The sequence below is a fragment of the Archocentrus centrarchus genome, chromosome 22, assembly GCF_007364275.1.
Source record: "Archocentrus centrarchus isolate MPI-CPG fArcCen1 chromosome 22, fArcCen1, whole genome shotgun sequence".
NCBI lineage: Eukaryota > Metazoa > Chordata > Actinopteri > Cichliformes > Cichlidae > Archocentrus > Archocentrus centrarchus.
Genome location: NC_044367.1, coordinates 28,020,326 through 28,031,818, shown reverse-complemented (window position 1 = coordinate 28,031,818; position 11,493 = coordinate 28,020,326). Strand labels below are relative to the sequence as shown.

Genomic DNA, 11,493 nt, shown 5'->3' with positions numbered 1-11,493 from the left:
ATCATAAACACATATAAGGGGGAAAAAGTATATATATTTATCATGAATATCATGATAAAAATTGAACTTAAAATACTATTAGAGCTGATCCTCCCTCCACTCAAAGCTGATTTTCACACTGTTTCCAATAAACAGATATAATCAATAATCTCAGTGGATGACTGTCATCTCAGCTCAAACATAGTCAAGTTGTTCTTGATCTGTCTGAAACATTAACACCTCTGAGCACTGGGAACTATAAAGCCACAGTTATTAATTTTTAATGTGCACTGATGTCAAAAAGTGGAAAGGAACTCGTGTGCAGTACATGACGACTCATTCTAGCTGGAAAACCACAGAAATGCTCATTATTACTCAGCCAGACTAAACCGGGAGTGTCACCAAAACAACTGTATTACACACACACACACACACACACACACACACACACACACACACACACACACACACACACACACACACACACCCTACAGCAGCTACACTGGAGGTAATGCAGGTTTTTGCAGGACTAAGAAAGAAAATCCCATTTTTTGTTTTTTTAAGTATTTTTTTTTATTATTACAAGCATGCATAAATCTAACAGAGGGAATTTTGTTTTCCTGTAGATGTATTGGAGATGTAATTTGAAAATAAAAAATATAAATAATAATTAATTGGCCGTTTTCTACTGACGGGAAACCACTGCGTTCACATAACGGACACACCACGGTAATAACCGCGTACCTACAGTATGTAGCACCCTTTCTCGCGTACCAACGGGCTGGATTTATTAAAATAAAAAGGGTCCACTGACCACCAAACACGGAAGTGAAATCATACGTGGTCCCAAAAATGTTCAGCGGCGCTCAGTTAAGGCTGGAACAAACAGGCCACAGGAATAAACAGTTTACAGAAAGCGGGCAGAGCCTGCAGGCCTGGATGGGAAAACTCTCCTCATTTCTATGCGGGACAACAGCTCCCAGAGGCGGCATGTGGGTGGATTGGACCGTCAGCGTCTGTCCTGTACACGCCGTTCATTAACGTGTATGAGCAGCCCTCAGATTCTTTTTTTTTTTTTGTTTTAATCGCGGTGGGTATCAATTACAGCCCAGATAGCATCAGCCGAGGCGCCCAGCCAGCGGAGAGCTCCGTGGAAGCGTAGGCAGGTTCAGCCTGTGTAAACACAGTAATTACCTTTCCCGGTAAGTAGCAGTCTAATCATTATACCGATGTAAAAGGGTATCATTCCAATCAAAGACTTTTCTCATAAAAGGCAGACTAAAAATTAATCTGTTTTTCAAACTGATTGAAACAGCAAAGGCCGGTACTATCACCAAGGTCTGAGGGTCATACGCGACTGTAGGTTACCTCTCAGGTAATCAGCAGCGTCATGATCAGCTGACTCTGGCTGAGTTCAAAGAAAACGTTACTTTCGCTCCTCCATCTGTCTTTAAAATCATCATCCCATAAATGCGGCCTGAGCGAGCTGCTGTCCTCTCACTGACCAAAATAACATCAGCTACAACAACATGTGGCATTTAAGAAAGGCTTTATTTTTTTGCATATTTACAAGGAAATTATAAAAATATATAATTAAAGCTTTGGAAAATATTTTACATTTAGACAATTTCTATCTTTTGTTCACATCGTTGAATCACTGCGGAGCGGAGGTCATGGGCACAAATTAAGATAAGATAATAAATGGCGGATTACAGAGTAGCTCTGGTTTTAAAATAACACGTCAGTGACGGAGGAGACTTACACAATCGTCCCTTTTTCTTTTTCAATCCTGCAATCTCAACGGGAGAATATACTGTCGAGCAACATGAAATATTTCAAATGACAAACAAAGAAAACTATCAGCCAGTGAGGGGAAACACCGGTACATCCATGCAAGCTTACATTCATGCGGCACAGAGGCCGGTAAAGCTATACTGCACTCAGAATGCATGTGAACTGGCCTGAGTTTGACTGTCAGCTGCAAACCAGCCGTTAGTGTTCAGACTTACTGTCGTGGTGGTTGAAATGAGTTCATTTAAATGGTTGCGGTGATTAAGGTGTAATAATTCCCAGTTATGATGATGAGGTAGGGAGACTGAGGCCGTGCACGCTGTTCAAGTCTTCGTGTTGCTGTTGCTGCGCCTTGCTCAGGGGACTGGGTGGTTTTCGGTCTCCTGCTGAACACGCAAGAAATACACAGTGAGCATGCGCCTGCAAATTCGCATCAAATCATTATTTGATGTATTTTACCAAAGTTTAAGATCGGCTTTTACTTTCTTGTTACGAGGAGAATTTTCAGACATATAAAGATAAAAAAAAATAATAATTTCCCTTTTTTTTTTTTTATTGGGGCTAAAATGGTCTCGGACGGCAGGCCTAGTGCTGCCCAAGTCTGAGAGGTCAATATTTGATAATTGGCACACAGTTAGACCATCTTTGTGTTTACATCCGCTGCGGTCAGAAAGGGAGCAGCGCGGCCTTATGCGGGCACAAATTTAAAAAAATAAAAAATCCAAATATAATAATAATAATAATAATAATAATAATGTTATATCTCAGCTCCGCCTCCCTGTCCTGTACCTTCTCGGGCCTGATGTTTAAAGGTCATCGCCGAGTGGATTTCTCCTGCATGCATGCTCATCCCGCTTGGGTGGGACAGGGCCGGGCTCTGTGGCTGCCAGTGGTGGTGGCCCGGGGCCACGTATCCGCCTGCTGGCCCGCTGTACACCCCGTACTGATTGGTTGGGGAGTACGCGCACGCCGGTACATAACTAGACAATGTCGAAGAAGGCTGCAGACAAGCAGATAAGAGGTGCGGAACATAAGCACAGACACACAAAACTGTCAGAGCTTCTAATTGTAGGCTGTGTGACGGCAGCATGCGGCCATCAGCGGCGGTTCTTAAAGACAGTGTTTGGTGTTTGAGTGGTTTTGAATACATGAGTTTCACTATCATTTCATTTACCATCAATCAGCCAAATTAGAGCATGTAAACAGTCCCAGATTTCCTCCTTCTAACATCCTTCAAAACTCAAAAGACATTTACTGGATTAAATCCTGCCTGAATGCTAAAATCCTCTCCGGCAGAATTCTGTGCTCTGACATCATTTGAATTGGGAAGGTCCCGTCTCACAGTTTTGACACAGGCCTTTATCAGGAGCATTTGGCTCGAAACATTTGGGACTATTCCTTTACAGAAAATACATGAAAGCAGTGCGCAGTGTGCAGAAAGCGTACAGGCTGTGCGGTGTCGCAATAAGGTTTCATTTTTTTTACCTGAGCATATTTTATGTCCGCGTCAATGGCTGACTTGTCAATCCCGTTGACCGTGTGAGCCGCTGGGAAAGCTGCTCTGTTGACACTACCCCACTCCTCCATTTTTGGTGGATATCCCTCTGTCCCAGCAATGGCTGATTTAGAGACAGCAGCTTTGTGTTAAATATGTGTGACAACTAAAATCGCTGAAGTTTCAAAAAAAGAAAAGAAAAAAAGAAAAGAGCGGCAGAGCAGTTCCGTTTAAATTCGTGATTATGAAAGTGGAAGACAGGTAAACAATTTAAATACTAACGTTTCTCAAGTATCAAACATTTCATTTTCAATGTCACTGCTCTTTTAAAAATAGTTTTCAACAATGGGGTAACTCAAATAAATATATTATTCAACATTATAATTATTATAATTACTCTGAGTGTAATATTATCTGAAAAAAGCTCTAATCTTAAAATAAACAGAAAAAACAGCTCGATTATTAATTACGAGGCAACAACAGCAGATAAACATTTTTCTTCCATTTAACAATTTTAATGTTTAGGATTTATTATAAAATAAACCTCCAATATAATGTTTTCATGTGTGTGCACAACAGGAAAATATTATCGCAGAAGCAGCTTCAGAGCAATTTAATCAGGAAAAAAAAATTCTACACACACATATTTGAATACATTTTGTTGGCACAAAAATGATCAGTACTAATAACTCGTTACTAAGCGGAGATGCAGATGAGTAAAACATCAAAAAATATACTTGCAGAATTAGTGTGGATATAGCAGGTGGGTAAGGTGTTTGCAAATGCATCAACCCATGAAAAGGCCCATTGAGAGTGCCTCACTGCGTTCTGGCTGAATGGTGAAATAGAGGCCTGTACAAATTTTAATGGACACATTGTCCAGTGTGTTGCCGTAACTGCTTATACGGAGAGGTGTGGGAATGAATCATGCAGAATACCACAATAACAGCTGCTCTAGTTTATTACGGTCTTATTTGAGACAAGTGAGAGATGAGGTCTCACATGTTTGACGGATTATAAAATGCAGTTTTCCTCACCTGTGGGATCCATGAAGGCTCGTATTCCGAGGATGTTACTGACGGTGTGTGCAGAAGGCCAGGCCCTGGAAATGCTCACATGTCCAGCCGTCACCGGTACTCCAGGAGGGCTGCCCATTTTAGTGCTAGTGGGTGACATAGTGTTGGGGTAGGAATAAGGGTATATGTGGTTGTAGGGCAGCCCGGCCTGCGCGGAGGCTTGCTTGGTGCTTTCATACTGGTTAGGCTGGGAGAGATTTCCAATCTTATTGCGTAAAATCCTGCTGATCGAGCTAACCGACGGCACATTGTATTTGTCACAAACACCATCGGCCAAAAGCCTGTCCCGGATCTCCCAGGCAAAGATCCCGGGGTCATTTTGTTTGTATTCCCTGATGTTTTTCACCACGTTCGGCGTCGTGACCCGGGGCTTGCTTCCACCGATGGCACCGGGTAGGATGGAGCCAGTCTCGTTGTACCTCGCTAAAATCTTGCTCACGCAGCCGTGGGAGACTCGGAGTTGCCTGCTTATATCACAGGGTCGAATCCCGAGCTGAGCCAGCTCTACTATTCTTAACCGTATGGCGTTAGGTAGGGGTCGGCCATTGACGAACACACCGCCTAGTTGGTTCACCTCTCCATAGGTTTGCTCTGCAGGGAAAGAAAAGACTCGAGTTACATGCTGCTCGAGGTGAGTATAAATATATCTGACTGATATAATCAAGGAAAATAGGACAGCGTATTTTGTTCATTGCAATGTTTTTATTCTGACACATTTTTTCACAAATCAATAAAATAATAGGAGCCAGAGTCATTTTAAAATGCTCAGTCTGACCCTTTGATCCATTTTTAATTTACGCTCTGAATTAAGGTTACAAAGTTGTACGCGTCAGCTTACAGACATTAATAAAGTCTGCTGGTTAGCCTCTACTTTGCAACTATACAAAAAGCATAAAGTGTTTTGCTGGCATTACCTTCCAGCACTCTGCGCACACAACAAAAACATTAAAAATGGCGAGCTTGAAGAATACAAACAAGCGAGCGCTTCAAAGAAATGCTTGCTGCTGGATAATTGGTTCTGCGGTCGACTTTACGATTTAAAGCTTTAAACAGACAGTCGTTCCTGCTGCTGGAAAAATCCTCCAAGAAATAAACTCTTCGCCACAAACCTTTTTCATTTGCACATTATCTGAACTTGGAGGGGAAAATGCTTAGTTCTCTGTAAGGCAGGCGTGCTGAGTGTTGATACGCTTCCATAAGCCCCATGTCACTGAAGCATGCAGACCGTAAGGGCTTACCCATTTGCCTATATGATTCGAGATGCTTGGAAGTGTAGGTGTCCCTTCAAATGGCTGAATGCGCCGAGCGAGCTCAGAGGAGGACGGGGACGGGAGGAATGAGCCCCAGAAGAGAAAACGCAGACCTTCTAAAATCTCCTCCGAATGCAGCGCGCCTCTTTCTTTTTTGGAAGCAAGTGACTGCAAGGTACAACAGCACCGAAGCGATCTTCATCCGATAAATGCAAATTGGAGTTATCCAGGGGAGTCCGGAGCCTGCTGGAATTAATTTGAAGCGTCCTTCACGTCAAGCTTCGCTGTTATACGCCGAGGTTCTGCTCTGCTTTCATTGGTCGCTCCGCGCTGGAAATGCTCTCAGCCAATACAAACCTCATCCGGTTTAGAGCTGCGCAGCCTCCTGAAAACTTTGCATAGGGGGAAGTGGCAGACAGTTAGACATTTCATCCAGCGTTTCTGGTAAGGACCTGCGTTACCGCAGATGTATCAGCAGGAATAACAGCAGAAGTTTCACCTTGTTGCAAATAATTTAATTTCTAAAATAAAAAGTAATCGCTGTTAAAAGTATATAATAATATTGATAACGCAGTTACCAGCGTGCACATCAATTTGACACGCCGGTCATTTTAATAAACGAGCTTCACTTTCTAAAACGTTACAATGTAATCATATTAATTTAAGTGGAATCGCATAAATTTAAATGCATGGATATGCGCACTTTAATAAACCAAGAAGGACTTTGTGACGAGTGTTTATAACCGGGAACCATCCGAAATGATTCTTTATGAAGGTTGGAACCCATATGTTCGCAGCTTGTAAGTCTTACATTTTTAAATAGATTTGTTTCCTTATGCCATCAATTTTTTTTCTTCTGTATATCGAATCATAAATAGTCTGATTGAGCAGCGCTGATGAATTTGAGGGTGTTTTCCTTCAGAACCGAGCAAACGTGCACACTACCAGCCTGACTCTTTTTATAAGCCAGTGTTAGGGCATCAAACATGGGAAGGGCCTCATGTAATCGATACCTCTGTAGATCGCGGAGCTCCCAGACCCTGGAATATCCACTGGATTCCACAGACATACATTATCACAGCATGTTTTCGGAGTTTCCTGTGCAAGTTTAGAAGGTATCGTTTATAAGCTCGCAAAATGTTACTTGTAAAACTTAACAGTCGACCCAATGGTAACAAGGTGCAGTGTCCCCCACCACCACCACCAATCCTAACACACAAGCACGCACGCACACACGCGCACAACCAGCCCAGCCCCTCTCCTCTCTGTCTCCTGACTACTTCACCATCCAAACCTGGAAGTAGGACACATGGAAAGCATCAGGTTCAGTCAGAGGAATAGAGTCAGGGGGCTGGAGGAGATCGTCTCACAGACTTGCGATGGACGAGCTTTATTTTACTGTGGACTTTGAATTTGCCTGCAGACCGAGGCTGCACAGAGGTCCTCAGAGCGGTGACACTGGACAAATCTCAGGAAGCATCAGGTGTGTTCGCTGTCGAGTGTAAATTATTATTATTATTATTATTGTTATTATTATTATTATTATTAATATTAATAATAATGTTGTTGTTGTTGTTGTTGTTGTCTTTCTCCTCCACCGCCTGCCGGCAGGACTCCCCTCCTCTGGACAGTGTAGGAATTACAGGCTTCCTTCAGCGCTCTGCGTCTTTGGGCACGTTTAAAAATCCGTTTCTGAATCTTTCATGGAAACAAACATGTCAGAATAAACTTCACGGATCCAAACTTTATATTTGTACTTTTTACTTTTGAACCCTTCCCTTGATGAGTCAGCTTTATTACTGAAGAATTTACGCAGATATAATATCACTTAGTGTGATTTTTGTCTCTGCTAAAGTCCACAGCGTTTTATTGTTTTATTTCCTTAATTTATAATTGTCTTAATTACATCACGTGCCTGTAACTATTTTTTTTTAAATATTGGCGAATAATTGTGTTATTTTTTTAGATCTGTAACAAACATTGAATACTGGAATATGAATATATGCAGTGTCATAAGCACAGGATGGACTGTACTGCATTTGCTTATTTCTCTCTTATTTATTTATTTTTCCTAAAAACACATATTATTGATTTTAATTGTGAGTTTCTCATTTCTAAAGTTCAGATGGTTAAAATGATGCTGAAGTCAAAAATGTGCAATCTGATTTTCTGCCGTGTAAATCCAGGAGAGGTCAGTCAGATAACTGCGAGGTCGAGATCGGTGGTCTGGCTGTATTATTGGAGTCCCCGACATTTTCCTAAATTATTTGTAGCCTGTGTGTGTGTGTGTGTGTGTGTGTGTGTGTGTGTGTGTGTGTGTGTGTGTGTGTGTGTGTGTGTGTGTGCGCGCGCGTATATTTTTCGTGAAACTGGGCATGAACCGCTGGTACAGGTCTACGTTTGTCTGCATTCCCGTCAGGTGTACGTTGAACCGTCTGACTTTGTCATGTGTGACAAAACAAAAGCAACCTTGAAACACACACACACACACACACACACACACACACACACACACACACACACACACACACACACACACACACACACACACACACACACACACACACTCTTTTTTCCAGGAGTCACACTGCATTCATGTGTATTAATAAAATACACGCCCCTATAAACGTTGTAGAATAAACGCAAACAAGTGCTGCTCAATATTTAATATTTAATTTTAGATGTATTAATCATTGTGTCTTTCTCGGAATTACAAACTGAAATTTTTATTTTACATATTTCGCGTGTGTAGCTGTGGCAGGTGGCTGGCGTCATGCTGTGTTCACATCCTTCATAGTTATTTATCATAAAAGTTGCATCTGAAGGATGAAGGAGCAAAATGTCAGTCTTTAAATGCCCGGCAAAGGCGCTTTAACCGCTGAAGCCTCATTTACCCGCACGCTTCATTTGCGTTTTCGTTAATGCACATGACCGGTTAGTGTCGTGCACAAAATGAATGAGAATGAAGGGGGAAAAAAAGATGCGTTGATACATCTTTTCCATTGTTTCAGGCTTGAAATGTGTTTAAACGTATATTAACAGTGCTGGAAAAGATGAGCCGCTGTTCAGTCTCTTTTCCTGCGACTGCAGAGTCAGAAACATCCTTTCGTTCAGGCCTGTGTTTCGTTACAATAGGCCACATTGTATCCTTCTAAATGTTCTAAATGTAGCTTATTTCTCTGTAAAAGTTTCCATAATTAATATTTGATCACAAAAATGAAAAACAAATTTGGAAATAATAAGACAGAGGTCTCCAGCGTGAACATTTGCCTCCAAATCGCTTTAAGATCAGACACAAGTTACTCATCCAACTGACACCTGACACCCGCAGGCTGCAGCCACCCCGCTCGGTAAATATTGATGCTGGTTTTAAGCGGCATCAAAGGATTCACGTCTTCAGGTGTGCTTTGCCTTTAAAGTTTTAACATGAATTCAAAGTTCTATTTTTCATTGTCTTAAAGGGGACTAAAATGTTAGTGTGGGTTACCCGTGTGTGTGCGTTGGAATTTAGTGATCTGTCTGAAGCTGTTAGAATTTTTTAGTCCTTTGTAAATTGTGGGGAAAGCTGAAATTAATAAAGGATACCTGCATGCATTTCTCTGTGTGTGCACAGGCATGCCTCTGTGCGGGTCTCACACAGAGGCCTACCACTGGCTTCTTGGAATGAAAAAAAAAAGGTAAACACATTTACGTGATGAGTGGAGTTTCCATTCATCCTAAAAAGTGTGCAGCTTTCTCACCTCTCAGCAGGTAGACTCCACATCACGCCACCTCCACACACTGCTGTCTTTCCCATCTCAACAAAATCTGTGGGCTCTACTTTTTTTTGACATGGTTTCAGTTTTCTTTCCACAACTGAGAGAACCATAGTGTTTTATTGAAGAGGCTTTTTTGTGTCCACGGTTTTGATTTAGTGTTTGTGAGTTTAGTGATCTCAGTGCTCAATATGGAAATTATTAGACAGGGTCGGCTCGCCTGCTCTCAGCACACCAGGAATAATATAAACCTGCAAGCTTAAAACAAAGTGAAAAAGTATCTGCTAATGAGGGCGCTCATTTATATTTGTTCTGATTCCATAAAAACATTCAACTCAACATTTGCATCTTTTTTGTGATTTAAAATGCACGAAACCTCCGGTCACAGTTTGTTTGGTAAGAAGCTCTTTTTGCTCATTAGAGGGAGAAATCAATGTTTTTCTGTTGAAAGCCAACCAAGCCCAACCTGTAAAGAAACACACGGATTCCTTGGTAAAGTATCCCCCACCCCTCCTTTACTAAATAAGGTTTGTCCATTCCTATCTGATCTCGAGGCTGTGATGTGTAGTTTCTTTGTGCCCCTGCTGGTGAAGTTCTGCTAAAAGGAGGCTTGGAAGGCAGCGAGCTCAGTTCTTTTATAGCTGCAAGACCCACTCTGAGCTGCAGAAAATGCCTAATGAGGGTGTGCAGCAGTGCCATGTGAGACATGCCAGCTTTTACCATTCTGGATAATTGCTTGTGACCTTCACTAAACACATCTCAGGTGTCTGAGTATTCTGAACGTACTTCTAATTGTTACATTAAAGGAGACGTCTTAGGGTTACATGTTAATTGTGAGAGTTTTTGGAGGGAAGCCCGGGAAAGTCTGATGATTTACTTGTGTTTACAATGGGAGCTGCATTTGTAGCTTTATTTGATGCCATTTATAGTTGGATTAAATGAGCAGTGGAGACTGTCTGTGCTTGTAGTTTACACATCTCAGTAACTATAAAGACTACCAAAACATTTCAATTAGTATATCTTAATGAGCTGTTTTCTTTTCCTTACTTATTACACACGAGTGTCATTTTCCTATGGAAACAGCTCCTTCTGGAATGGCCCTGCCTGTCCTCAGTAACTCAGACCAACCGTGCTGCACGCTGGGCACAAACCTGGTTTGATTAAACTGGAAACATTAAGAAACTATAAAGGACTTTTTTTTTGTGATCTGTGATCTCAGCAGACTTGAGTGTTCATCCCTGATGTGGAATTCTGTCCTGAGATTATCTGAGCTCTGAGAATAATTTTCCCTTTTTTAATGTGAACCACTAAATGAGGTCCGTGGCACTCAGCACAGCACAGGACACCCGGGTCCTCGTTACACTGGGACCAAAACTCACATTACTGGACCCAAATTAATCTCCTCTGTATGCTTCAGTTTAGTCTGGCCTGTCAAGGATGCAAGTCAAACTAATTCAACTAGTTAAGCTTATAGATGTAAATAATGTAGTATTAGTATTTGATTTGGTAACTTCACATGAAGGAGGATTCTTCATGGAAGGTGGTAACAAAAAGAAATCCTGACAGTGTTTCCGGATGGTGGCATTCATAAATAATGGAGGATTTATATTTAGGTAAGATTAAATTGTAAGCCTTCTACTTCCTTGCTGCAGCAGCTGCAGTTTCTGAAAGACTATAATTTAAATGCAGAACAGTGTTTATCTGGATGTGAAAAGGTGCTCATTGTGATGTTTTTAATTAAGATACAGCATATTGCTTCTGAGATGATAATCTGCCCTGCAGACGATGGCTTTGCTCAGAAGCATATCCACGCTGAGCATCTGCTGACAAACTGATAAAGAGTCAAGATGTGACCAGATCTCTTTATCAGATATGGCTTTATAGCACCATGGCTATTTACAGAAAGATACAGAAAGATCATCAAATTGTAGCATGTGTCACACTAATACCAGAAATTATAGTAAATTACCTGCTGTGCACACAATAAGTGTCATAACTGTAATATCTAAATAGAGTGCCATTTGTTTAACCTCGTTTCCATTTCTTTGGAAAGAATTTTAATTTTTGAAGATAAAATATTTGGAATGAAATTATCTCGTGCAAACTCATTACAGGGTTTTATCTGTTCTTTATTATTTTTCTCACAT

The 11,493-nt window shown here is 41.3% G+C and overlaps 1 protein-coding gene and 1 long non-coding RNA gene across 3 annotated transcripts; one reads left to right on the top strand and one right to left on the bottom strand.

Annotated features, from left to right (window-relative positions):
• Positions 1-1,300: 1,300 nt before the first annotated feature.
• Positions 1,301-5,838, bottom strand: pax1a (paired box 1a). 2 transcript variants are annotated; one of them, XM_030719194.1, is made up of 5 exons: positions 5,580-5,838; positions 4,303-4,932; positions 3,256-3,389; positions 2,560-2,770; positions 1,301-2,153 (listed from the first exon to the last, which is right to left on the bottom strand). In XM_030719194.1, exons 1-5 carry the CDS (start codon positions 5,581-5,583, stop codon positions 2,053-2,055), a joined length of 1,080 nt encoding a protein of 359 aa, XP_030575054.1. In that variant the 5' UTR covers positions 5,584-5,838; the 3' UTR covers positions 1,301-2,052. The 2 variants fall into 2 exon arrangements, with proteins under 2 accessions (XP_030575054.1, XP_030575053.1); XM_030719193.1 differs by having other exon boundaries at positions 1,494-2,156.
• Positions 5,839-6,915: 1,077 nt separating this feature from the next.
• On the top strand, positions 6,916-7,339 carry LOC115801379 (uncharacterized). The gene is made up of 2 exons (XR_004021750.1): positions 6,916-7,074; positions 7,203-7,339. It is a non-coding gene; the product is annotated as an uncharacterized LOC115801379 (long non-coding RNA).
• The last annotated feature ends 4,154 nt before the right edge of the window (positions 7,340-11,493 follow it).